The 27,872-nt window shown below is 52.8% G+C and overlaps 1 protein-coding gene across 20 annotated transcripts; it reads left to right on the top strand.

The window, feature by feature from the left end:
* Window positions 1–38: 38 nt before the first annotated feature.
* clasp1a (cytoplasmic linker associated protein 1a) lies at window positions 39–27,634 on the top strand. Of its 20 annotated transcripts, none has more exons than XM_068329792.1 (40): window positions 40–223; window positions 2,682–3,349; window positions 6,622–6,700; window positions 6,795–6,898; window positions 6,980–7,071; window positions 7,153–7,228; window positions 7,300–7,397; window positions 7,981–8,054; window positions 9,958–10,098; window positions 10,164–10,237; window positions 10,338–10,430; window positions 10,509–10,654; window positions 11,514–11,649; window positions 11,819–11,889; window positions 12,111–12,170; window positions 12,426–12,503; window positions 12,592–12,759; window positions 12,831–12,877; window positions 12,975–13,145; window positions 13,984–14,091; window positions 14,628–14,792; window positions 15,484–15,588; window positions 16,554–16,657; window positions 17,242–17,265; window positions 17,545–17,789; window positions 17,862–17,925; window positions 18,122–18,285; window positions 18,379–18,457; window positions 18,527–18,670; window positions 19,060–19,155; window positions 20,810–20,959; window positions 21,065–21,171; window positions 22,316–22,463; window positions 22,539–22,788; window positions 23,359–23,415; window positions 24,465–24,655; window positions 24,740–24,868; window positions 24,958–25,164; window positions 25,795–25,911; window positions 26,226–27,634. In XM_068329792.1, the coding sequence occupies exons 2-40, from the start codon at window positions 3,152–3,154 to the stop codon at window positions 26,310–26,312; spliced, it is 4,647 nt and encodes a 1,548-aa protein (XP_068185893.1). In that variant the 5' UTR covers window positions 40–223; window positions 2,682–3,151; the 3' UTR covers window positions 26,313–27,634. The 20 variants fall into 20 exon arrangements, with proteins under 20 accessions (XP_068185892.1, XP_068185894.1, XP_068185910.1 ...); XM_068329788.1 differs by having other exon boundaries at window positions 15,430–15,588; XM_068329790.1 differs by lacking the exon at window positions 40–223 and adding an exon at window positions 412–566 and having other exon boundaries at window positions 15,430–15,588.
* The last annotated feature ends 238 nt before the right edge of the window (window positions 27,635–27,872 follow it).

Here is a 27,872-nt window from a genome sequence, read left to right as displayed (position 1 = left end):
GCCGACATGTTTTTTTTCATTGCCATGCGACAGTTTTCCAAGTGCCAACATCATCCCTGGATCCACTGCGCATGCGCACGACGATCCCATTCTTGTCCTGCAGGCAGAATTCCGGGTGGAGAGTGTTAAGAGAAAGAGAAAGACGGGACGTTTCGGGCCTGTTTCCCCGTGAAAAACTCCCCGCCGCAGGTCCACGCCGGAGCGGCGTCCCACGCAGGATATGGTGAGTACCCCCCCGCGGGGGCGGTGGTCCTCCTGCCCGCAGTTTCTCCTCTTTGTGCCGCGAACTGACGTTTCATTGAAAGGAAGGGCGCCGCTGGAGGCTAGCCGCTAGAGGCTAGCGTTAGCTTGTGTCCCCCCCCCCCATCCCTCACACCCACCCACCGAGCTTTACCGGGGGGGGGGGGGGGTTAGCCCCCTGTTTCTGACGGGAATCGTACACACAACGTCCTCCGCCGCCGTTCAGATGAGGGTAGCCGTGAGGGGAAGCTATCGGTGCTAACAGCTAAGCTAACAGCAACAAAACACGTCAAAGCTGAGTGTGTGAAGACGAGGGAGAGAGGAAGGTGAGTCCGGCCCGACAAAGACAAAAAATAACCAACAAACAACATTAGTGATGAGTTTAACACTTTAAAGAACCTCAAAATAATATTAAACCTCATTAATTATGTCTGAAACGCACTAAAGCAGCTTAAGATATAGGATGCTGCATCAGCAGCTCAGCTTTTATTAGATAGATTGACCCTTTATTAGTCCCTATTCTACTTTATCAATATATCATCAGTCAGCTCCCACTGATTTGTTCTTTTGTTTGTTGTTCTGTGTAAACCTTCTGTCAGGCTTATGAATGGGTTTAAATATGGATACAGAGGTTAGTTTTTTCCCCTATTTGTTCTTGAAGTGTTAAACTTATAGAGATGGGCAGTACCACGTAGAACCACAAGGGGCGGTGTAACTGTAAACCAGACGACACGTGACAAATGTTTCCGAAACAATTCCGGAAACGTCAACCAACTTGTGACGTATTTATCAGTAGGAATTGAACGTCATCGCAGCGCTGATGACATCGCAACCTTCTCTCCTTCGGAGTCTCGCGACTCTTCGCTGCCCTGTTGTGGAGATATTGTTGAATAGTAACTTATTAACATACAGGCATAGAACGGTCGGAGTTCGACTTTTCTGTCTTAAACTAAAACTTGAGTACATTTATCAGCCGTTGGTCGATTAGACAAATAAAAGACATTATTTATTGTTTGCATGACGTTGCTGTTGAGATCTGCCGCCAACACGCCCCTCTGTTTACAGGCCTGATGTTCTGTTTCCAGAACAAAGGTCTGTAGGATTGTTTGAGCGTTTCTCTCCAGATTATCCGACACACAGGAAGCCCGGGGTCGTTTCCAGCGCCGAGCGTGAGTCAGCATTTTGATCCGGCTGTTTGAAAACACACGCAGCGGTGACTTCCTGTTGTTCTCCATGACAGCGGTGGTTTGTCAAGTTGAAAGCTGTCAGAGATGGGGGGGTGTTTGTTTGGGTTGGGGTGGGGTTCCACTCAGGCTCAGGTCAGCAGTGGACAAAAGTATTTGGACGGGCTGATGGCAGACGTCCATGTGACGAGTGAGAGTTTTTATTTCCACAACACGCAGGAATTGGCTGTCGTTCAGAGGTCATCTGAAGGTCGTGTCCAGCCAGGCAGGTTCTTCCACCCCAGACTGGTTCCTGAAGACAGGCTGGCCTCCGCTGGTGGAGCTGTGGGGGCTACGAGTTTGATGATTAATCAGACGCCTGTGTAAAAATGTTTTGTGTTGACTGAAGTTCACCCGCAAATGGCTCTGTCAGCAAATTCCTGCAGGAACAACTTTATTTCCACACACAAGCAAACAAAAGCTAGCATAGTTAACGTGCCTCTCATGCTAAGATCCGACATGAACCAAATACAGGAAGTCCTCAAGGTACAAGCATCTGACTTGTGAACATGCGTCGATGCGAACAGCAGCGCGCCGCCTGTAGTTCCCTTTTCTGCCACAAGCCCCTCCGAGCAGCGTAACATTAACACTCCGTAGATTCAAACTTCATGTCACGTTAACATGACTCAGCAGATCACAGACTCAGTGAACAGTCTGCTCTGATGTCACTTCCTGTGGTCGTTTGGTCTTTCCTGTTGGTGTCATCTGCAGCGTTTCCTCCTTTTCTCTTCATCTCTGTGAATGTCTGCTTGGGAAACGAACCCACAATGCATTTCTGTTCATGGAGACGTTCACCAACGTGGAGACTGAAGACAATTTAGGTCAGGTTGAAAGAGCAACAGTGTAGACGATAGACTACCTGTAAGAAAACTCTGTCACCACCTGCTGTTAGTTCACATTTATTCATTACTGACATGGTCGTCCTCCTGTAGGAACTAAATGATGTAGGAACCAATGTTTTTGGGTCAGGTTTCTGCCTGGAAGCATTAACTGACCCTGAACTCTGAATGTTTGGTTGTGATATTTGGGGTGAGCTGTCCTAAATATGGTGTATTTTTTGTTGCCTTGCCAACGTGTTCAGGCACATAGAAACATTTAGCATGTAGCGTCTGGCTAGCTAACAATCAGCTGCCCCCCCCCCCCTTGTTTTCAGGTCAGACATCTGAGTCATTCCTGCAGGAATCGATGCTAACACCATGAAATGTTCTTGTGTTTTAGGACTCCCCAGGGCCGATCCCGGGACACGACGTGGAGCTCTGAGCTGCACCCCCCACATCGCTCCCCATTTGCTGCCTAGCTGCTGCGCGTCAACACCACTTCTTCTGCCCCTGCTGTCGCGGTTTGGCTCAGACGCCCCCCAGAGAAGAAGAAGGAGAAGGGCAGGGAGGGGGCGGGTGGTGAACTTTCCCCAGCTGCTGCCCAGACACACATGCTACATTGCTGCCATTCCCCGAGCCCCCCCCCCTCCATCAACCTCAGGGCACGGCCGCTAGCTGGCTAGCAGCTAGCGCAGCACACAAAGAGCAGGCCTGTGCTCAGGGGTAAAAATACCAGCAGTCGGTGTTTCAAACGTTATTCTGGGCCCCCCCCCCGGCTCACGCTCATCCACCGGGGCTCCTTTGTTCAGCCGTCACCCCCCAGCGGAGGATCGCTAGCAGCAGCCTGATATAGTCCAAGGGGGGGCCGGGATGATGGAGCCCAGCATGGAGAGCTGCCTGGCCCAGGTGTTGCAGAAGGACATGGGCCGGCGGCTGCAGGGGGGGCCGGAGGTCATCGACTTCATCCTGGACAAGGACAAGTCCCCCGACCTGGAGCAGGACCAGACGGCGCTTGACCGGCTGGTGGACGGCATCGCCAGCTCCTGGGTCAATTCCAGCAACTTCAAGGTACCGCCCAGCATCCAGCTAATGGCTAACGGCTAGCTGCACAGAGGAACCAGCATCTAGTTGGTCCCTCTGTGCTAACGGCTAGCTGGTTCTGGTCCTGGTTCTGGTTCCGGTTCTGGTCCTGATTCTGCTTCTGGTCCTGGTTCTGGTTGTGCTGCTGGTTCTGGACTTGGTTCTGATCCTGTCCTGGTTCTGGTTCTAGTTCTGGTACTGGTCTTGGTTCTGGTTCTCCTGGTGGTTGATCTTTCCGGGTTAGAGCAGACAGGATGTTATCGGTTCTGGATCTGGAGCGTACCTCCGTGACTGATGGCGCCGGTTCGCTGGAGCTGAGGCTGCGTGTTGGGACGGGTCTCCGTCGTCGTGTCTGGGCCTGAACCGAGCCGCCAACATATCACACGGAGGTGGGCGGAGCTTCCTCCGCTCTTTTCCTCCTATGTCAAATGGCTTCCTGTTACTCGCTCAGACGGCGATCAGTGGCCTTGGAGCACCGCTGATCGCCGGCGACTCATGTGGAAAGTATTCAGTGGACAGACGGTGATGCGTTCAGACGCCTTAAATGGAGCTCCGCTCAGACGGCGCTGGAGCAGAGCGACTGTTTAAAGAAGGTGCCGCGCTAGCTCCACCCAGAATCTATGGAAGCTTTCCTTCCATAGATAATGAATGAGAGGAAGGAGGAGAGAGACACCCCCCCCCCCCGAGGCCTACCTGGTCTATTTAGAGATGACACCTTATCAAGGATGACCCTATTTTCTGTCGTTTGGACTGGTTTTTCTGTCCAGCTGTAATCTCATCAGGGTCATCACGTGGAATGTATTGATCCGGGTCCACTTGTGAGTGCGATAGATTTATTGATCAGACTGAATAAAACCTCTGATTAGTGTCATATGACTCCGTTGGGACTCCGATACGCTGCTGCCATCGGTGAGGGATGAAGGGCAGGATGTCTTCCTCTCCCCCTCCACCAGGTGTGTGAGGTCACGTTGAGGGTGTGCTCACACCTGGAGGCCTGTTGACCAACCAGCCAGGAGTCTGAGGCATCCAATCAGAGCAGAGCTCCTGACTGAGGCCATGTGACAGTGTTGTTATCTTGTTGTCCTCTGAATGTTGGTTGTTTCTCTCTGTGGTTAACCATAAACATGTGACTCAATTATTAAAGACTCGTCACACACAGCCAGAACCAGGACAAATACTTTCCCTGCCAGCGGCAGGCCTGAACCCGGTGACAGCAGAACCAGTGGTTCAGTCTGTCTGGTCTGGTCTGGTGAGGAGATGTTAGCGGTCTGCACAGAATGTTCTTGTCGGACCTGATCACATGACGGCTATTCGCCAAACAAAGCTAGCATAATAAGGGCACTTTTTGATCCAGACACCTGTGATTGAGGCAGAGCCTTTAGATAAGGAAGGGTTAAACTCATCGTCACCAACGGCAACATCATCAGTATAACGGCTGTCCTCAAAGGGCCAGATGTAACTAATTGTAACTCAATGTAAAGTAACATAAATGTAACTACTCCTTCATGTTAAATAACTGAATTTATTTAATGTTTGTAACTTGAATGTGTAAAGTCAGTTAACACTTACAGAAAAAACATGTTATAAAATAAATCCTTTTAATCTGTCAGGTTATTAAACCCACAGAACTCCATCGATCAAGGATCAAATTATCAATGAATAAAGAAAAATAACATTAAACAAAAGTTAGGACATTAACTTTGTTCACAACGTTTTTGTCAGAGTTAAAATGGGCTGAATTACTGCACTCTGGGAAATGTAGTTTTGCTCACAGCACACTTTTAACCTATTTATTTTTAGACACTCTGACTTTTAATGTTCTCGCGGGCCACATAAAATGATGTGGAGGGCCACATTTGGCCCCCGGGCCTTGAGTTCGATGAAACCTGATGCCCCATCAGGAGAAACGAGGAGGACCAAACGATGCTGATGCTGCTTTATGTCGACCTAAAGCCATCGGTAAACATGAATGAAGTGAATCCGGATGGAGCCCCGCCTCTGTGTGGGTGTGGGTGTGGGTGTGTGTGTGTGTGTGTGTGTGTGTGTGTGTGTGTGTGTGTGTGTGTGTGTGACTGACTCTGCTGCTGCTGTCCTCAGAGCTGTGTGTTTGTAGTCCTCGCCCCAGGCCAGGATCACACCTCAGAGCCGTGACCCCCGTCCCGTGGTTTCAGACACACACACACACACACACACACACGCCTCCGCTGGGACACGCTGGTCCCAGAACAGTTTGAAAATAAACAACCAGAACGCTGCGGGCCTCAGCTGATTCAGTTCCCTCCGTCAGTGTTTACCACCTCTGTGTCTGTGTGTGTGTGTCTCTGTGTGTGTGTGTTCCACACCCCAGTGATGTTAGCGGGCGGGTGACGGGACAAACACTGAACATTTATCATCGTCTGGATAAACCAGGGTTTACATGAACCTCCTCTTCCTCCTCTTCATCATGTCCTGTGCAGATACCCAGTATTTATTGACTCCTGTCAGGTGGAGCTGACGGCTGTGATCTGAGTGTCGTTCCTCACCCCTGTGCTGCATTCAGGGACACCGTTGGTGTTTCTCCTGTTTCATTTTCAGAAAATTTTTAGGAACCCTCTGTGTGTCTGGAGCACGTTAGAGCCAAACTGACTGGTGGAACACGTCCAGAACACGTCCAGAACACGTCTAGAACACGTCTAGGACACGTGTAGAACTCAATCATGTCTCTGCTGACATGAGGAGCAGCTCCTCTCCATCTGGTCTTTAATCTTTAATCTGTTGTAGCATTCACGCTAACAAATGTTAGCAGTGAGTCTATGGAGTTTATGTGAGTGGTGGTGGATCTGGATCAGGATCTGGATCAGGATCTGGATCAGGATCTGGATGGTGTGTGTGCAGGACGCTCATGCTGGTGTGTTCTTTGCAGTCAGTCGAGCGTGAAGTGTGTTCTCTGGAGGACATCAACTGGAACAGCCTCGTGTGTGTGTGTGTGTGTTTCCATAATGACTGTTTACTCTACATTCCTGGTCCAGTTGCCATCATGCCGGTGGCGCTGAGCGGTGCTGAGTCACTGTGTGGTCGGATTGGAGCTGAGTGAGTGGGCAGCATGTCGGGACTCGACCCTCAGCTGTGACCCCCGACCCCCAACCCCCCGCCGCTCTCTGACCCCCAGCTGCAGATTGCTGAGCTAGCATGTCTGTTTCTGTCGTCATGACTACCGTTGGTTGATTGGTCTGAATGATCGCTACGTCTGAAGTGGGCGTGTCATCCTGTGTCTCCACCAGGTGGCGCTGCTGGGATTGGACCTCATGTCGGCCGTCGTGACTCGGCTCCAGGAGCGGTTCCGGGCCCACGTGGGCACAGGTGAGCTTGAACTCAGGAGAGAGTGACGAACGAATAGTGAGAAGGTAGAGGTGATAAGCCCCGCCTCTTTGTTCTTTGTGGCTCCGCCCCTCAGTTCTGCCTAGCCTGATCGATCGATTGGGAGACTCCAAGGACCAAGTGAGAGACCAGGACCAATCACTGCTGCTGAAGATCATGGAGCAGTCTGCCACGCCGCAGGTACACACACGTACACACACACACACACACACCACACACACACACACCACACACACACACACTCCTGTGGTGTTCCTGCAGTACGTGTGGGACCGGATGCTGGGGGGCTTCAAGCACAAGAACAACCGGACCAGAGAGGGGGTGTGCCTTTGCCTCATCGCCACCCTGAACACGTGAGTGCAGGCTCCGCCCACCACCTTCCTCCTGCCCCGCCCACCTCCATCCTCCTCCTCATTCTTCCTCTTCTCCTACAGGTACGGCGCTCAGGGCCTGACGCTCAGTAAAATCGTCCCCCACATCTGTAACCTCCTGGGCGACCCCACCAGCCAGGTAGACGCCTTACCTTCATTGCCTCACACACCCCTTTACAAGTGATGATGATGATGATGATGATGTCACAGGTGCGGGATGGGGCCATGAGCTGCTTGGTGGAGATCTACAGACACGTGGGGGAGAGGGTGAGGATGGATCTCAGCAAGAAGGGGCTCCCCCAATCACGGTAGGCAAACCGGGAGCTAGCTGGCTCCTCCCCCTCCTCCTCTTCATCGGTCGCCTGAACAGGAAGCTGGCTAGTTAGCTGCTAATGATAGCGTAAACGCCAACATTGGCTGCCACTAGCACACATATTTAATGCATTTTCTGTCCCATTAATAATAATAAAAACAATAATATAGTTTTTTAGGTCCAGGTTTTGACCTCATTATTGCTACGTTTACGCTAACAACAAATTAATAGACGAAAAACCTAAAAATGAACCCGAACCATTTATTGTAGTGTCATTTCCTTATTCGACGCAGCTGTTAGCTCTTGATGCTACTCAGATAAACAGCTGTTTGCTGCTAGAAGCAGAGTTAGAAGAGAGCGTCTGGTGCTCTACTGCGCCCCCTGGTGAGTGAACGAACGCGCTTCAGCTTCACCTGGACGTTCAGGTTCATGTTTAAAACACGAGAAGAAACAAACAGTCCAGCCTGCATGATGGGGGTGACCTTTGACCCCTACTCGTATGATCACATGACCATCTGATGGATGAACGGTGCTCCTGATTGGTGGCCCTAACCCGTCTGCTCTCTGTCCTCTGATAGGCTGAACGTGATCTTCAGTAAGTTCGATGAGGTCCAGCGGTCGGGGAACATGATGATGTCATCGTCCGGCTCAGGTGAGGCTTCTTGCTGAGTCATGGTTTGAAGCCGCTGCTGTGAGGCGTTAAGCATAGCCAGTTCCTCTTCATCCTCTACCTCCTCCTCCTCCATCTCTTCTCCTTGTGATGTGTGAGATCTACTTTTGGAGGCAGGGGGGTGGAGCCATCACACAGGGAGGGGAGGGGGGGGGGAGCAAAACAAAGCAGCCATTTCTGCAGCGCCGCTGAGGGCTGACGGAGCTCCAGACTCGACTGCAGGATGACAGCTGGAGGTGAGGAAGAGGAGGAGGAGAGGGAGGGGAGAGTTCCGTGTGTGTATGTGTGTGGGGGGGTCACACGCGTGTGACGCTGAACATACATTATCGTGTGTCCGTTATGGGATGGAGGGCAAACAGCAGCTCTAAACAGTTATGTAACGTTTCTGCTGCAGTCGTTGTTTGTTTACTGTCGTCACGGTAACGGTGTCCTCTCAGCCCGTAGCGCATCCCGACGCTCGTCTCCCGTCAGAGATGTTGTCGTCATGCTGACGGAAACACGGCCAGTCTGTGTCTGTTGTGTGGTCCTGAGACTTTAGCATTATGGGATGTGATGGGCCGTCCGTCTTTTCCAGTGTTCTGCAGCAGGGATCTATGTGTGTTACTGAGATTCACCCCCCCCCCACAGTCACATGACCCGCTGATGAAGACGACCTCCTCTTCATCACATCATAAGCCATCTAGAAAGGATTAATATGATCTGGAAGCTGGAAGCCATGTGCAGGGATTATATGTGTGTGTGTATGTCTGTGTGTGTGTGTGTGTGTCAACATCAGTGGATGAGCAGGAGGCTGAGGATGGAATGTTTTCAATGTCTCACACACACGCACACACACACACAGATTAGCATGCTTCCATGTGAGTGGGTGTGTTGTGTGGGCGTGTGTCTGTGTTCTTATTGGCTGCTGCTGCCGTGTGGAGAAGACTCTGAATAGAGCTGTTTGTGTGTGTGTGTGTGTGTGTGTGTGTGTGTGTATGTAGCTCTTCATGGACGGAGGATCGTCATGAGTTTAGGTCCAGTCTTCTAGTGCTAACCAGCTAGCGTAGCAGCAGTCGTTATGCTAGCTCGTTAGCGTAGCCTGGATTTCACAGGTTTGTGAGGTCACTGAAGGTCACATGGTATTGCTGGTCGACAGGAAGATTCTTAGCGGAGGTCGTAGCATGACGGCTAGCGTTGCCCCGCTAGCGGCTGCGCTGCTGACTCAGCACGAGTTGTCCGTCATGACGTAACCGTCGTCAGCTGTTCTGATGTAACCTGGGGCAGCAATGAGGGGCCGGGTGAAGGTGTGGTGGGATGGGGGGGGTCTGACCAGAGCAGCTTCAGCATCCAGCCCGTCGCCACGGTTACAGTGACACCTAGTGGTCACGTGAGGTAGAGCACCCGAGCTGAGAGGATGATGACTCCAGGAAGAACATCTGTCACCGAGCGTTCCTGTTAGGCCACGCCTCCTGTGATGTCACCTCTGACCTCACATGGTTCCTGATCTCACTTACACACACACACACACACACACACACAGGATGCTGAGGAGGCTGGTGTGCCAGAAGCTGTGCTCCAGTAAGAACTCTTTTCTGTCCGTCGTCGCTTTTGTGGTTCAATCTGCTTGATGAATAGGTGTGTGTGTGTGTGTGTGTGTGTGTGTGTGTGTGTGTGTGTGTGTGTGTGTGTGTGTGTGTGTGTGTCTTTCTACTGTGAGGTAGTTTTAAATCGGTTCTGCTTCTGCACGTCTTCAAACGCTCCTGAAGCGTTTACTTTAGGTAGGTGATGGGCGGGGCCATCCATCCATCCGTGGGGCTGGGGGCGTGTCTGAGTGATGACCTCATGATGACCTCACGCTGACCGGCTCCTCCCATTCTAAACCAGTTTTTCCGTTCCTCCGCCTCAGATAAGAACTTTGAGGATGAAGACTCGGTGGATGGGGGCCGGTCCTCCTCCTCCTCGTCCTCCAAAGCGCCCCCCGGTGGCAGGAGGACGGCGGTGAACTCCATGAGGAGACCCAGCTCGGCCACCTCTGCGAAGTCTACGGGTGAGGAAGAGTCCGATGAAGGCTGTGTGTTCTCTCCACCCGGAGCTAAAACGTCTCCTCTGCAGGGAAGGAAGCGGGGGCCGGCGCCGTGGACGAGGAGGACTTCATCAAGGCCTTTGAGGACGTGCCGTCAGTGCAGGTAGGACCGGATCCACCTGGGGGGGTGGGGCAGGGTCAGAATTTGGTGGTGGTGGTGATGGGGGGGGTGACGCGCTCACGGGACGGCATCTCCTCTGCAGATCTACTCCAACCGGGAGCTGGAGGACCAGCTGACGAAGGTCAGGGAGGTCCTGAGTGACGACAAGCACGACTGGGAGCACCGGGTGGTGGCGGTAGGTCTGGGGGGGGCAGAGAGGGACGTGGCCCTCAGGTTCCTGTCTCCATCCTCACTCTGACTCCTCCCCCTCCAGCTGAAGAAGGTGCGGGCCCTCATGCTGGCGGGGGCCACGGAGTACGAGGGTTTCCCCCAGCAGCTGCGCCTCCTGGAGGCGCCGCTCAAGCTGTCGGCCAAAGACCTGCGCTCCCAGGTGGTCCGGGAGGCCTGCATCACACTGGGGTAAGGCACGCCCACAAGGGGGCGGGGCCCCACAGCCCCGCCTCAGGATAACACGCGTTAACTCCTTCACTGCTGGACAGTTTTAGCAGCGTTTTGGAGCTTTTTGACTGATCTTTCAAATCCTACATAATATTCAATTTTTTGTGACTATAAACAAATAATGTTTAGACTCTCTTCTGTCGTCAGGAACAAATATTTATTTCTAGCCTCTTGGGTTCTTTAGTTCTAAGTAGTAGAACATCAGCAGGAACACCCGTTCTCCACCAGAGAATGAGGAAACACACTTTTTGTGCAAAAAGGTGTGTCGATGCTAATGTTTTATCTTTATTTATTTATTAATTGTTGCTATTTATTAATATTTACTATTTACTAATACTATTTATTACTATTTTTAAAATATGATTAATTTTTATTTATTAATACTTATTAATATTTACTTTATTATTGTTATTATTTATTCAGATTTATTTTATTTAGCTTTACTTTAGCTCTTTTAGGAAAAAAAGTTTCTGATGGTTAAAATAATTTACAATAACTTAAACATCTCCATTTGACAATGTTTGATGTACTTTGTCGCTAATCGATGCAGCTCTGTAGGAGTGCTTTGGATCAGTGGGGTGTGTGCGTGTGTGTGTGTGTTGGGGGGGTAATTAACGTCACTGACTGATGAGCCGTTGCCAGGAAACCAACGCACTCACATAAGTTCTCTCCGCGTCCGTGAGCGGATGGCGGCGAGCATCCGTCATCCAGACGTTAATGCCGCCGCGATGAGGCGGAGCAGAGTGGCGGTGTGATGAACGATGGGGAGGGATGCCCCCAACCCCCCCCCCATCCTGATGACTCTTCTCCCCCCCCACAGACACCTGTCCTCCATGCTGGGCAACAAGTTCGACCACGGTGCCGAGAGCCTCATGCCTACGCTACTCAACTTGGTGCCCAACAGCGCCAAGGTCATGGCCACGTCCGGGATGGCCGCCATCCGCCTCATCCTCCGGGTAGGTCAAGGGGTTGCCATGGCGACCTTCTACATGAGGGCCCTCGCGTACGAGGCGTTCACACGAGGTGGTGATACCCTCTGACGCCAGCGACGGTGTCAGGACTTCGAGGCTTTCACTGATGGTGTTCCTCCTCTTCCTCTTCCTCCTCCTCTTCCTCTCCCTGCAGCACACCCACTACCCCCGCCTCATCCCCATCATCACCAGTAACTGCACCTCCAAGTCGGTGGCCGTCAGACGGTGAGATGACCTTCCTCTTCTAGATGGTGTCATGAGTTCACTGTGAGCCGCTCTGGTTCCGCTCCTCGTGATGGAGGATTTTTTTTAAATTTTGTAAATCTTAAAATAAATTTTCTCCAACTTTAAGAAACTTTTTCTGAACCAAGACATTTTGTAAATTATTGATTTATTATTATTGTTATTATTATTTTTATTATCTTACTTCATTTTCTCCTTTCCAGACGCTGCTACGAGTTCCTGGACCTCATGTTACAGGAGTGGCACACGAACACACTGGAGAGGTAGGAGTGTGTGTGCGTGTGTGTGTGTGTGTGTGTGTGTGTGCGTGTCATCTTGATGACATTTAAGCTTCAGCGTCTTCCTGGACGCGCTGCTGATGAGCTTCTTTAAATTGATGAACGCCGGCGACGAGGCGACTCCTCCCGTCTCCGTAACCATGACAACAGAGGCTTTAAAAAGCCGCTGTTGCCCCTCTGGGGGGGCCATATTGCTGTGGACCACCAGAGGAGCCTCACCATGTTTCCTTACCCCCCCAGACACGTGGCGGTCCTGACGGAGACCATCAGGAAGGGGATCCACGACGCCGACTCCGAGGCCCGATCCATCGCTAGGAAGTAGGTGTCGGCACGACTGCTCCGTCGCCAAGGCGACCCCTCCTCCTCACCTGTCTAGCTTCTCTTCACCCCCCCTGCCCCCACACAGGTGCTACTGGGGCTTCCACGGCCACTACAGCCGGGAGGCGGAGCATCTGTTCCAGGCACTGGAGTCGACCTATCAGAAGGCACTGCAGTCGCACCTGAAGAGCTCTGACAGCGTGGTGTCCCTCCCCCAGTCGGATCGCTCCTCCTCCTCCTCGCAGGAGAGCCTGAAGTGAGTCCGGACGTCGGGCCGTGCGGGGTCCGTGAAGCCGCGTTCTGATTAGACATCTGTTTGCGTTTCAGCCGCCCGTCGTCCGCCAAGAACGTGATGGGAGGGAGCATCGCCAGGAGTAAGTCCCACGCCGCCCCATCCGTCGCCTAGGTGATGCATCAGAGGAGGGGTGAGGTCACGGGTGACACGCCTTCCTGTCCTGCCCCCCCCCGCAGGTAAGCTGGCGAGCTCCCGCCTCCAGGCCACGCCCGGTTCGCTGCAGCGTTCCCGCAGCGACGTCGACGTCAACGCCGCCTCCAGCGCCAAGTCACGGCTCTCCACTGGTCCCGCCTCCTCGCCATTCAGCTCGGCGGCCGCCCTCCCCCCAGGATCCTACGCCTCGCTAGGTGATCCACCCCACCACACCCCCACTCAGGAAACTCAACGCCGCCGTCTGGGCGGAGCCAGCTAGCTCTACGGCTAGCTGTCAGCGCTAGACCAACGCCCCCAGCAGGAGTGCTTTACATTCTGTCCCCGCCCCCTCCCCCCCACACACACACTCCTGTTCTTCTCCTGCTTCTACTAACTTCCTGTATACTCTCCTCCCCCTCACTGCGGCCCCGCCCCCCCGTTAACGCCCTTCAGACGGCCCCCCCGGTAAACCCGACGGTAAGACTCGGTGTGTGTGTGTGAGCGCGAGAGCGTATGTGTGTGTGTGTGTGCGTGTGTGTGTGTGTGTGTGTGTATAAACGAGGAACCGTCCCCGGCTCTACCCCCACATCCTGTCTTCATCATGGCCCCCCCCTCGTCTCTGTACCCCCCCTCCAGTGGTCGTAACGTCTGTGGAAACTGCATGGACTGTCTGCATGGACCTCCTCGTGTCACCGTGACAACCATCAGCTCCGCCTCTGGCGTGCGTCTTAGATCCTCCTCCTGAGCGGCCCCCCCGTGTGGAGAGACAAGGGACTGTTCTGATGATCCGTCGCGTTTAGCATCTTATTAGCAAACAGCGTTAAAGCCATAGGCGTGACGTCACAGAAGCTCCGCCCATCCATCAGGTGACCTCTGGGACGTAAATTTAGCTTCCTGTTCGGTTCTTCAACCCTCCCCCCAGAGCTTTTTCACCGTGTTGTTTCCAGGGGCTCCCCCCCGTCTCCTCCATGTCTTCATCTCCTTCTCCTCTCTGTGTGGGCGGGACTTAACTGGATTTGAGGTAGAATGAACCCTCCCCTCTCCCCCCTCCAGGGCGGGTTCGAACCCGGAGGCAGAGCTCAGGCAGTGTGGGCGGGGCCAGCCCCTCCCTGGTGGACAGTCGTGGGCGGAGTCGTGCCAAAGTCGTCTCGCAGTCCCAGCGTATGTACACACACACACACACACACACTCACACACACACACACGTTTCCTGTGTTTAACACTGCTAACACGTCCACAGCCCTCAGTGCATGCTGGGTAACTCCACTGAGCATAACCCCTTCTGTCTCATTCTGACTGTCCTCCACCCTCCCCGTCCCCCACCGCCTCCATCACAGGATCCAGATCAGCCAATCCCATCAGTGGTAAGGCCTGAGCCTCATCCAATCAGCAGTTTCGTCCCCGTTAGCAACGCTTTGCACCCCTTTAGCTTAGCTTAGCTTTGTCCCCCTTTAGAGCAGCATGCCCCCCCCCTTCATTCCTTCATTTTTATTATCCTTCATCATCATCATCATCACCCCCCCACAGCGGTGTGTCGTGTGGGCGTGGCTTCGTTTTGTTCCTCCCTCCCTTCATCTCCTCCTGAAGCGATGAATCTGACCCTGAGGGACGTCACGCATTTCTGTGCCCCCGTCTGTCCAACATGTGACCCCTTACCTTTGAGCCCTAACCCTCTAACCTCCGCCCCCCCCCCACAGCCGGGAGTCGCTCCAGCTCTCCGGGGAAGCTGCTGGGCTACGGGCGGATCCCTCGGGCCACGGCGACGCCTTCCAGCGCGGCGGCGACGACGGCCGACAAACGCAGCCGGATCCCCCGGAGCCAAGGCTGCAGCCGCGAGACCAGCCCCAGCCGGCTGGGCCTGGGTAAGACCCCCCACCCCTAATCCCCCCACAGGAACACGAGCCCAGAAGAAGAGTTTTATTGATCTGAGATGAGGCACAGGTGCAGGATTGATCTGTTGTTGTTGTTGTCGTTCTGTTTTCTGCCACTAGGAGGCAGTTTCCGCCAAATTAAAAGCATGACTGACACGTGTCATAGTCCAATCAACCACAGAATATTGATCACCTGATCAATCAATCTGGTTGGAGCTTTGATCGTCTCTACTTGTGGTGCTTTGTCACACGTTTATTTCTAGATTTGGACATGTTTATTCCCAGGCGGTCACCAGGTTGAACACACAGCGGGTGTGGGTGTGGATGCTGTCGTTGAACCTGATTGGTTGATTTTTTTGATGCTGAAACAGGAAGTGACGGCGCTCCTTGTGTTCCTCGGTGTGATGTCATCTTCTTCCTGCGTTAACAGGAAGTTGTGTGTCACATGACCTAACCTGTACTAACAGAATGTTTATCTGATCCGCTTCCTGCTGCTCTCTCTCCTGTCCGTTCTGGCGGTGGCGGCGGCTGTCGGTGTCGAGGTGACGCCGCCGCCTGCCTGTCGCGTCTCGTCTGAACATAACAACTGCACCACTGACCCTCCCCACCTGACTTGTTGCCCTGACAGCCGTCCTGTGTGGTAAAGCTCTTCTTCCTGCTGCTCTCCCCTACCGCACGCTAGCCAGGAGCCGCATCCCCCGCCCCAGCATGAGTCAGGGCTGCAGCCGCGACACCAGTCGCGAGAGCAGCCGCGACACCAGCCCCGCCCGGGGCTTTGCTCCTCTGGGTGAGTACCGCTAGCCGCTAGCTGCTAGCGGGCGGCTGCGCTCTACAGTCAGTTCCTCTGTGCATGCTCTGTCTCTCTCTGTGGGAGGGCTCTCCTCTGGAGACCTCTGGAGGTTCTGGATCCGGTTGGATGTGGGTTGGTTGAAACGAGAATCTCTGTGGCATGAAACTGTAGTTTCCGATCTGTCCTGAAGGGGGCGCTCCTGTCCTGTCAAACGTCTTCCTGTTGTGTCTGTGAGCTATTATTTGTCTGTGAAGGGTATTTATATCGTCATGTTTGGAGGAAGTTGGCTCAGCGTCACTTCCTGCTAAACGTCTTGAGCCACGCGCACCCCGGACCGGGTGCAGCTGAATCCCCCCTGGGGGGTCGGTGGCACCCGTCACTAACCCGGGTCTGGATGTCCCCTGCAGCTTCCCGACGTCACTCCCGTTCCACCAGCGCCCTCTCCACAGCCGACCCCCACGGCCAGTCAGGTGACCTGCATGCCCCGCCCTGCCCCCCCCCCAGTAGTGGCCAGCATGCAGTCATCCTCCCATCCCCCACCCCCTGTGTTTCTGCAGCATGCAGAAGCAGGCGTGACATCATCACCCTAGTGTTACCGGTTTACGTTGACGGTCTAGTTTTTGTTTATTTTGCTGACTCAGCTCATCGTTCTGGTTCTTTATTGGTGAATTAGTGAATTTGTGTCTCTGTGGTTTTAATTTGTGAGCTCTCCGCTCACGTTGGTGTTTTTTACTTTGCTGGGAAACTTCATGGCTTCATTTTCTGGCTTGCCTTCACCTCCTGGTTGTTTGTTTGGTGGTTGGACAGATCGTTCCTCCTCTCTGATTGGTTCACCTCATACTGACCTCTCATAGAAAAGCACCTTGACTCAGGTGAGTCAAGGTGCCTTCAGGTGAGTCACAGTCGGCCCCCCGTTCTGCTGAACGCCACTCACCTTCCTCTCCCTCCTCCTTCTTCTTCAGACCGGTACGGTTTGATCCACCAGGCCAGGATCTCTGCGTCGGTCAACGCCATGAGGGTCCTGAACACCGGCACCGAGGTGGAGGCGGCGGTGGCCGATGCGCTGGTGAGGCTTCGTGTGTTAAACTGTGTCAAACTCAAGGCCCGGGGGCCAAATGTGGCCCTCCACATCATCCTGGTTTAGAGGATCAAATGAACAAATCTATGATCCGACGTGTTCACCTCCAGTCGGGGTGTTTGTTGGCTCCAATCCCGTTCCGTTCCCCCGTCCTTCTGCATTGTGTAAACCTGCCAACAAACAAACTGGTTGGAGGAAACTTTTAGTCGAGTAGGCGGTGAAACAAACCTTCCATTAATGTGTTTAACTTCTCATGGTTCTCCAAAGCTATTTAAATAAATCCACTGGACTTGAAGAACGTTTCTTTAAGGCGTTTCTCCTCTCATCCAAGAGGCTTCTTCAGTTCTGAAGGTGGGGTGACACCACCAGAACTGAAGAAGCCTCTTCAAGAAACTTTCTTAAAGTCCATTGATTTAAACACCTTTGGACTTCCATGAATGTGATCAGTGACGTATTGATCTGTTTACTGTTAACGTAAGGATGTTTGTGTTTATTAGTTGATATAAATGTCAACAGGTGGAGAACTGTCCCTTTAAATCCTCCCTCTCTCTTTCCTCTGGTTGTTTGTTCAGCTGTTAGGAGACTCCAGGAACAAGGTAGTTTCCCTGTTCACTTCCCAACATCACACTAGCAGCTTGCCTCATCCTACCAGCTCTTAACCCCTCCTCCAAAATCGTCTGATTGGTTAACTCCACCCTGAATGTCCCTGCATCCCAGCTGTGTGTCTGTGGTTCCCCGGCAGTTCTTCCTCATAGTTTTGGGACCATCAATCACATCAGAGCAGAAAGCTGCATGGCTAACGATGCTACCAATGCTAACACCTGTGTCATGCCGCCGCTAGCGCGACATGCTAACGCCTGTCTTCCTCCCCACAGAGGAAGCCGCTGAGGCGGCGCTACGAGTCGCCGGGGATGTATTCGGACGACGACGCCAACAGCGACGCGTCCAGCGCCTGCTCCGAGCGCTCCTACGGTTCCAGGAACGGGGGGATCCCCCACTACCTGCGCCAGACAGAAGACGTGGCTGAGATCCTCAACCACTGTGCTAGCTCCAACTGGTCCGAGAGGAAGGAGGGCCTGCTGGGCCTCCAGAACCTCCTGAAGAGCCAGAGGATCCTCAGGTAGGGGTTCTAACGGAACGACAGGAAGTGAAGTGTTAGGTTTGTTTCACCGCCGCGTCTTTCCTTCATCAGCCGCGTGGAGCTAAAGAGGCTGTGCGAGATCTTCACCCGAATGTTCGCCGACCCCCACAGCAAGGTAAACCAAACCGGGGAGGCACCAGAACTCAGTCCGGGCGCTAACGTTAGCCGCTAACCGCTGTCTCTCATTGCATGCTCCGCCCCGCTCTGCCTTGCTGTGGATCTAACAACAGAGAGTAAGTGTGTTCTCACCACTAGCATGAGCCGTCTCTCGGTGATTAGCGGTACGGCTAACGTTTGCCCCGCCCCTCCAGGTGTTCAGCATGTTCCTGGAGACGCTGGTGGACTTCATCACGGTGCACCGGGAGGACCTGCAGGACTGGCTGTTCGTGCTCCTCACGCAGCTGCTGAAGAAGATGGGCGCCGACCTGCTGGGGTCGGTCCAGGCCAAAGTCCAGAAGGCGCTGGATATCACCAGGTTCGGTACCGGGTCCACGAGGGGGAGGGGAGAGGGAGCAGAGTCAGGGTGAGAGGGGAATGATCTGGAATGGCGTCTCTTCGTCTTCCTCAGAGAGTCGTTCCCGTTCGACCAGCAGTTCAACATCCTGATGAGGTTCATCGTGGATCAGACGCAGACGCCCAACCTGAAGGTAACATAGACCCAGAACCGGACCCGACTGGATCGGGGGGGTTCGGTGGCTCAGTGTCGCTCTCTCCAGGTGAAGGTGGCCATCCTGAAGTACATCGAGTCTCTGGCTCGGCAGATGGACCCGACCGACTTCGTCAACTCCAGCGAGACGCGTTTGGCCGTGTCTCGCATCATCACCTGGACCACCGAGCCCAAGAGCTCCGACGTCAGGAAGGTAGGCTCTGATTGGTGCTTCACTCACCAGCTGACCTGCTGGAGACTCAGAACCAGGATCTACACAGAGAGCTAGCACCAGGTTAACCCTGCCAGGCTAATCCTGCCAGACTAGCAGCCTGGATGCTAATGTTTAGCAGCGACTGTCGCCCTCCATGTGGACAACCCGGGGTCATCATGGCATTATCTTCCCCCGCTTGTGATATGTCACCTGTGTCTCCTGGGCGCCTGTGTCTGCCTATTCAAAGTGAAACCCACCCCTTAGCATCCAAAGGAGCTGTAGTGATTTGAGAAGGACGCTTTGTGTTCGTTGTGGTGTCATCTGTGTGCGATGGCGGGCCACCTGTGTCATGACGTAACGCCCCGTTCTCCCCTGCCCCTGTGCCTCAGACCCTCCATAGCTGGGTGAGCGAGGAGCTAGCTGGCAGGTCCAGCGCCGCCGCCTCGCTGTCCGCCGAGGGCAACCAGGAAGAAAGGTGTAAGCAGGTAGAGCTCGCCCCCGACAGCCAATCGCATCGCTAGCACGCAAACCGCCCAGCGCTAACCCTCACGGCAGCGACGAGTCGGCCGCGACGCCGCTAGCATCGAGCTTCAGCTGCTGTGATTCGGCGTGTTTCAGGCTCTAAATGCTCGTCCTAGATTAACTGTTTGATGACACGTCCTGCTAACTCGACTCACCAACAAACTGCACACCTGCATGCCGTTAATGCGTGACACTCACTGCATCGCACTTCCTGGACCCGGATTGAGTTCCCCTCACAAGAAGGAAGTGCTTTTGGGTGTTTTTGAGCCAGGAAGCACTCCGTGGAGGTAGAACGACCCCTGAGGGTTAGAAGGCAACTCTAGATTATCTTTCAGGAACTATTAGAACAACCAAACCGTTGCTTCGGCTTTTTTTTCCCCTACCAGAGTCCAAACAGAGTTTATGTTACCTCCAGAAAGCAGTGCATCCCTGGATGTGCTTTGAGAAAATGTGTGTATCCCAACATGACGTTTATGCATCCCAACAGTAATCACAGAACATACGGTAGAAACATACACAAGGATTGAGTTTAGCCAATATTACAATATAAAAATTAACAAAACTGTTAATTTTAATCTATTAATAACATCATAACTGTTTAAGTAGAAAGAAAAAAACAGTAAAATCATATATTTTATTAAAATGTTAAAGCCTGGTAGTCATTTAAAAAAAAGTTTTAGAAATAAAGATGTGATACAGGTTTTTGTTTATCTACTTTAGCTTTTCACTCAATAGTTTTCTTTGTCTTTAATTCCTTTTTTTTCTTGTGGACACTGCACCAAGCTGACAGAACCCTCTCACACATTTAGTAATATCTGTCTCTGTTTCTTTGTTTGTTATGCAAGAAAGCACTCATTGTCACTTGGTTTTTCTCCAACTTTTGCATCTTCTTCAGAGGCATCGTGATAATCAATCAACCCTTATTTCAAAGCACTTCGACAAACCCAACAAGACTCTTATTCTTGCTCTGGAGGATCTAACTAACTCCTCTTTCACTGCAGCGTGTAAAACAAACAGAAGTCGTGTTGTCATTTAGTCGATTTTAATAAGACAGAATCACGCAGGTGAGTCTCGTGACGAGAAACTCGAGCAAGATCAAAACATAATGGTGGTTTCCGGGGTTCGAAATTTAAGTGCAGAAATGGAAAAATGGTGAATATTTTTGTTGAATGAAGTGTAGGGGTTACAGCTAGCGTCCCAGAGACGAAAGCTGTCTGACCTCCGTGCGTCCCTGTCAAAAAAATTTGTGTCAAGGACCCCCGCAAACAAGAACACTGCATACGGTGTCACCTGACATCCCCTTCAGGTTGCGTGTTAGGTGCCGATTGTGCCCCTCAGACTGCTGGGTAATCCTCAAGTGTTAACACCTCCGAGCTGAACACTGTTCCACCAGAACCGGAGCCGAGGAGCTGGTGTTAGTCTGGACCTGAAGGAGTCCTCTGATTGGTCAGGTGTCCAAACGTTTATCAGGGTGCGTTCGTTCGTACGTCCAGCTCCTCCCCCCCTCTGTTGAAACGGCTTCAAAGAACACTTGAGCTCTGCGCCGCTGTCGGATCCTCGCCGCTGTCGGATTTGCGCCGCTGTTGGCTCCACCCTAACTTTCACCTGTACCTCCAGGCGGCGCAGGTGGTGCTGATCTCTCTGTTCGAGCTCAACACCCCCGAGTTCACCATGCTGCTGGGGGCGCTGCCCAAGACCTTCCAGGACGGCGCCACCAAGCTGCTGCACAACCACCTGAAGAACAGCAGCAACACCAGCAGCGGTGTGGTGAGTGGGGGGAAATTAGCACCTCCAACGTCCCCCCAGGAGGGAGTCGACCCCACGTGGACCGGGTCACACACCAGGACTCATCTTTATCTCTGTGCCCTCCAGGCGTCCCCCAGCAACACCATCGGCCGGACGCCACAACGCCACCCCCCCAGCAGGACCAGCCCCCTCACCTCCCCCACAAACTGCTCCCATGGGGGGCTGTCCCCCAGGTAACCCACTTCATGTCCCGTCTGGGTGGCTCGGTGTGAACGGAACTAACGGCTGTGTCAGTGAGAGCTGCTCCGGTTCAGCCAATCATTGTGCTCCGATGATCTAAATGTCATCACCTTCACCATTAGCGCTGTTAGCGCTGTTAGCCCGCAGAACCAGGTGGAAGTGGTTAACTAATTAACCACCTAATTAACTAATCCTGACTAATCGTCTAATCCTGACTAGTTACTAATCTCGACTAATTACTAATCCTGACTGATCGTCTAATCCTGACTAGTTGACTAACCCTGACTAGTTGACTAATCCTGACTAGTCAACTAATCCTGACTAGTTTCTAATCCTGACTAATCGACTAATCCTGACTAGTTGACTAATCCTGACTAGTTACTGATCCTGACTAGTCGACTAATTCTGACTAGTGGGCTAGTCGTCTCAGCCCTACTGATCAGTTTAAATCTGAGCAGCTCATCGTTTCTCTGAAGGCAGGAGCCCAGAAACAGGAAGTGGGGGTTCACCCCCCCACCTGATGTTGTGGGGTCCTGCTCTCTGAACCTGAACCTCTGAGCTCAGAGCTTTCTTTTTCTCTTTCTCTCTTTGTGCACCTTGTCGCCCCACCCCCACCCCCTGTCCCTCCCTGTGGTCTTTCCCATCCTCCTCCTCTCTTTCCCTCTTTTGCCCCCGTCTGTGCACCCCCCCCCCCTCCCTCCCCTGCTGCGCCGTGGCCTCAGTCGGTTGTGGGGCTGGGGTGTCGACGGACTGTCAAAGCACACCCCTGCCCCTCCTCCTCCTCCTCCGCCCCACTCCACCCCCGCCGCCCCCTCGCTAAGGGTCCTCCGTCGAGCGTACTCCCCCAGGTAAAGAGACAGGAAGCAGCGCTGCCCCAGCCAGGAAGTCACCCCCCCATCCCTTTCCTTAACCACGCCTCCTTCCCCCAACCCAGACTGCATGCTTTGAACAGTTAATTCATAAACACATGATAAGCTAACATGCTAACGGCTGTAATTCGTAAATACATGCTAAGCTAACATGCTAATGGAGTGTGCAACTAACTAATTTTTCTTCGGGAATCAAAAAAATAAAATTTAAAAAATAAGTAAATACATACTAAGCTAACATGCTAACGGCTGTTATGTATGTGGTTAGCATGATGGAGTACGACACGGAGAACATGAACTCGGAGGAGATCTACAGCTCGCTGCGCGGCGTCACCGAGGCCATCCAGAGCTTCAGCTACCGCAGCCAGGAGGACCTGAACGAGCCAATCAAACAGGAGGGCAAGAGGGACGACGCAGTGAGTGGGCGGGACTTCACGGCGGCGCTCTCAGTCCCTCGGCTGACGGCTCTAACCAACCTCCTGTTCTTCCAGGCTGGAAGAGAAGGCGTGGCGTCCTCGCCCGGGTCCGATGCCCGTCTGGGGCTGGACGTGATGGAAGGAGGAGGGCGCACCGCCCTGGACAACAAAACGTCCCTGCTCAACACGCCATCGCCACGCTCCTTCTCCGGGCCGCGTAGCCGTGAGTTCGCGCCCTACGGCTACGGCGAAAGCATCTGTGCCTACGACAAGAGCGCCCTGAAGGAAGCGGTGTTCGACGACGATGTGGAGCAGTTCCGCGACTGTGAGTCAACGCCCCCACACCCCACACCCCCACGCACACTTTAGATGTCCCTCTTGCTAGGATGCTAATGCTAACGGGTCGTAACCGTTAGCATTAGTATCCGTTGGTACTGTTTTAGTTGGACACATCATCAGAACCTCCTCATCCGTCCTCCATCCGTCATGTCACCAGACAAAGGTCACGTGGGAGGTCCAACCGCCTTAAAACTCCGCCTTAACCGTCGCCGTGACAACAGGACGACGCAGCTCCTGTTCCTGTGATGCTCCAGCGCCGATCTGATCGATCGATTGATTGATTCGAGTGTGGATTGGCTGCATAGCTCCTGAGTTTTAACTCTTTGGAGCTGTTTTTTTATTTTATTTTATTTTTTAACTACAGTGCCCCCTGCTGGCCCACCCGCTCACTGCAGTGTGTTCAGACGTTATTTCATAATGTGATGAAAGCTGGACCTCAGAGTTTGTGTTGTGTTTTCACCCCGGTCGTGTCACATCCTTTGCTCTGCACCCTCCACCCCCCTCCATGTTCCTCACCTCCTTTCCCCACTTGCCCCCCCCTCCACCCCCTTCACAGGCCGGCGTCAGGAAAGCGGTGAAAACAAGATGACGCTCCCCAAGGCATTTGCTCCCGGTAAACATTCCTCTCCTCCGCTACCGACTGACTCCCTGACTGACGACCGAGCTCACTTCCTCTTCCTCACTTCCTCTTCCTGTTTGTGTTCCCGTCATCACCGGTTGAGGTCACTAACCTTGCTTGTAGCGCTAACTGGTGGCGTAGTGCTGCTCGTAGATGCTAACATGGGGCATTTGTGATGTCTAACGGCAGAATCACTTCTTCACTGCCGTTCCTTAATGCCTGTCATTGGAAGTGTGTAGAATAGCAGATTTTCACTGTGTACATACAATACCTAAAATGGTCGAAAATGGTCCAATTGACCCCCATTATAACCACATATTTTTGATATACTATAAGAATACACATATATATGTATATCATATACTTATATATTATATATGTACATGATATATACTACTATATACAATAATGCTTACGTGTTATAATGAAACATGGTCTTCATTGTCTGCAGCAAGACACTGCTCTCACTATCACCCCACAACACAGACACAGACCCACTGTCTGTGTTACACACCCGCAAAGCATGTTTTTCCCTTCATCCAATAATTTTAATATCTTCATCAGACGTATTAAACTGTGCACTAACGTTTGGAAATATTCCATACTTTGTGTTTTTCCCATTGGAAGAAAAACAAGGTTCTAATGGCAAATTCCATATAAACGTGTATAATAATAAAAGTAATATAATAATCTTTATATTTATGGATAGTTCTGAAGTAGTGAAAAAGATCTGATGCAGTGAAAAAAAAATTCTGTTACTTTTTTTTTTTTTTTAAACATTTTTATGAGACGGCCCTTTTGTGACCCGATTAGGTAATGTGTGTAGCCATTTTAATAGGTCCCTGAGGGTTAGAGGTCACATGAAACGTATGAAGCGTTGTCAGGAAGCAAAACATTTCTGGATTTTCACACAAAAACATTTTCCTGAATGATGGAAGAGAGCGAAGCTAAAACTGCTAGCATAGAGGAGCGCTCACAAGCCGCTAGCCATGCAGCTCTCCTCTTGCTAGTGATGCTAACCCCCCCCACCCCCCACCCCCCAGTTGGTCAGGACCACTCGGACCTGGTGGCCGACCTGCTGAAGGAGCTGTCCAATCACAACGAGCGCTCGGAGGAGCGCCGGGGGGCGCTGGTGGAGCTGCTGAAGATCACGCGTGAGGACAACCTGGCCGTGTGGGACGAGCACTTCAAGACCGTCCTGCTGCTGCTGCTGGAGACGCTGGGCGACAAGGACGTACGTGACCCCCCCGCGTGTCCAGGTGGGGTGTTATGGGATGTGAGCGTGTCAGCTGATTGCCCCCCTCCCCCCTCCACACAGCACACCATCCGAGCCCTGGCCCTGCGCGTCCTGAAGGAGATCCTGAGGAACCAACCGGCGCGCTTCAAGAACTACGCGGAGCTGACCATCATGAAGACACTGGAGGCCCACAAGGACTCCCACAAGGAGGTGAGCACACCGGCGCCGGGTCCCGGTCCAGGGCTGGTCCTCCTGACCCGTTGTGATCCGGGCGTTCTCTCCCCTCCCACCACCCCCAGGTGGTGCGGGCAGCAGAGGAGGCGGCCTCCACACTGGCGGGGTCCATACACTCGGAGCAGTGCATCAAGGTGCTGTGCCCCATCGTGCAGACGGCAGACTACCCCATCAATCTGGCCGCCATCAAGATGCAGACCAAGGTCATCGAACGCATCGCCAAGGACGCGCTGCTGCAGCTGCTGCCCGACATCATCCCCGGACTACTGCAGGTAGGGGGCGCCACTCCGGGTGGGGGGGGCAACGGGGGGTAAACCTGCATCAGGATTTTGATCCCAAAAGATTGGAAGAAGTAAATCTGTTCCAGCATCCAAACCAGATCCTGATGACGCAGTCTGAACCCATGTGATCAGAAACTACATCTTTTTTGTGTTCCTGGTCCTGTGGCTCAGACCCGATCTGGATTAAAGGGTGAACTGGATTCAATCCAGTCTGGATTAAACTGGCTGTTAAAAATGTTCTTATTTGGCCGCTGGACGTATTTACCTTATTTGTCCCTGGAAATGTTTGCATGCACTCTGTACTCTGAGGCTCCGCCCCCTGTCCCTGCCGACCTTGTTTGTGTGTGTGTGTATGTATAAATGTGTGTCTGTGTGTGTATGTATAAATGTGTGTGTGTTTGTGTGTGTGTGTGTGTGTGTGTGTGTGCAAGCGTGCGTATCAGTATCAGCATGAGTGTGTGTGTGTGTGTGTGTGTGTGTGTGTGTGTGTATATACAAGCACGAATGTGTGTGCGTGTGTGCATATGTATGTATGGTGTACTAGTGTGTGTATGTGAATTGAAAGAATAAGTGCATGCGCACCTGTGTGGGCGTGGCCCTGACTCCGCCCCCTCCCTTCAGGGCTATGACAACACGGAGAGCAGCGTCCGGAAGGCCAGCGTCTTCTGTCTGGTCGCCATCTACTCTGTGATTGGAGAGGATCTCAAGCCTCACCTGGCACAGCTGACAGGCAGCAAGGTATACACACACACACACACACACACACACACACACACACACACACACACACACCTCCAGCAGATGCTGACCCTTATCTTCTTCCCGTGTTCTCTCTGATCGGGTTTGAACTGGTTGTTCAATTAAATCCTCGTGACCTTCAGTTACATAAATGCTGACGGGTCACATGACGGCAGGGCCGTGCCCCCAATCGGCCCCTGAGAGCCACGATTGGGGACTGTTTCACTGTGTTTTACACAGTGAAACAGTCCAGATACATGCAATGAAACAGTCCAGGTTTACGCAGTGAAACAGTGTGTTTCCTGTTTCCTCAGATGAAGCTGCTGAATCTCTACATCAAACGCGCTCAGACGACCAACAGCAACAGCAGCAGTTCATCCGATGTCTCGTCCCACAGCTAACCGACCGATGGACGGACGGCGTCCTGGCCCCCCCCCCCACACCTTCACATCCCCTCTTCAGCATCAAATCCACGACGCTTTTGTTCTTCCTGCCCACTTGGAAACTTGTGAATGTAACTGGAGGGGTTCTCGACCAGCCGGGGGGGGGGGGTTCCGCTCCACGACGCCCGTTTCTCCTTCAGCTCGTCCGTGGCGAGGCGTCCCAGAGGAAGGGAACAGAACAGAGCAGGAAAGCGCTGGAGCGTTTTTAGTTTCGTTTTAACCCGGTCGGCGGCCTCTGAGGTCCCGGGGGCCCCTGAGGGCCCCTGCCTCAACCGGACCCTCGTTTTAAGCACGCTTCTAATTTGGAGCCCCTTTCATGGAATCAAGTTGCCAAAACCTTAATTGACAATCTTTCAAATTGTGGCGCAGCTCTTAATCTGCTGGAGTGGAGAAAATGGAATGTCGTCTTAAAGGTCACGTGACCTCTGGGGGGGGGTCATGTGACCTTCTGTAAATACCAGGCTGGGAGACGGGAAGGGATGTACAGCACTGGCTCAAAAAAATGTGAATCTGCAGGAACTGCGGTATGCAAATACAGTATTGACCCCCGGCCCCCCCCAGCTTCTCCCCCCCCGTCCACCAGCCGTTTCGACGCCGTTTCAACCTGCTTTGCAAAAGTTTCCAAACGTGAGCAGGTTTATCTTTTTTGCACGCCAGCTTGCATGCGACTTGCAGCGCGCGTTAGCACGGAAGGCGTCGGGCTGTTCCGCTACCGTTAGTACGTATCATTAGCATTAGCGCCGGTCAGCTGATGTCTGAGAAAACAAAGAAGAGCAGCAACACCGACAAACCCCACGGGAACAGAGACATTTCTACCGAGATTAGAAAAAAAAAAAACACTTTGTGAGCGCTAGCTAGCTGCCCCGTAACGTAGGGAAGCTAACGCTTTGCTAGCGACCTGTTTTATGCTAGCTGGGACCAATCAAAGAAATGAACGCGAGAAAAAAATCAAACTTCCTGGAAATCATCCCGTCGCTTTTCAGGGCGGCAAACAAACGCCGGTGACACGTGACTGAGTGGGCGGAGCTAAACGTTTCATAAATCGTTATTTAAGTTGAGGATCTCACCTGTTGGTTCATGTGCCCCCCCCCCCCCGTCCCCTGACGCGACTGGCGTGACGATGACGGTGCATGTTGGTCACGTGATCTTCATCCCTGTATTTATGTTTGACTCCGTGTTGCCATGATGACCTGTACAGAAGGCTTTTGTTAACCATGTGATAGATTTGCAGCGATGTAAAGAAACTGTTTGCTCTAGAAATAAACGGTAAGAACTCTTCAGTTGTGTGGGGGTTTTCTTTGGGGGGCGGGGAGGGGGGGTTGCTGGTTGACCTTTGGCCCCTCAGGGTCCCGTCTGGTGAATCCCGCTTGTTCATCCATCGGCTCCCTGGAACCCAGCTCCGACCAGCAGGTGGTGCTCCTGCACGCTCCGCCCCCCAGAGGTCATCCGAGGTATGTTGATGACATCACCGGGGGGGTGTATATAAGAGGCGGGACGACGAGGTCCGGCTGCAGACCT

This window comes from Antennarius striatus, chromosome 12 (genome assembly GCF_040054535.1).
Source record: "Antennarius striatus isolate MH-2024 chromosome 12, ASM4005453v1, whole genome shotgun sequence".
Lineage (NCBI taxonomy): Eukaryota > Metazoa > Chordata > Actinopteri > Lophiiformes > Antennariidae > Antennarius > Antennarius striatus.
This window is presented reverse-complemented; position numbering and strand designations above follow the sequence as displayed.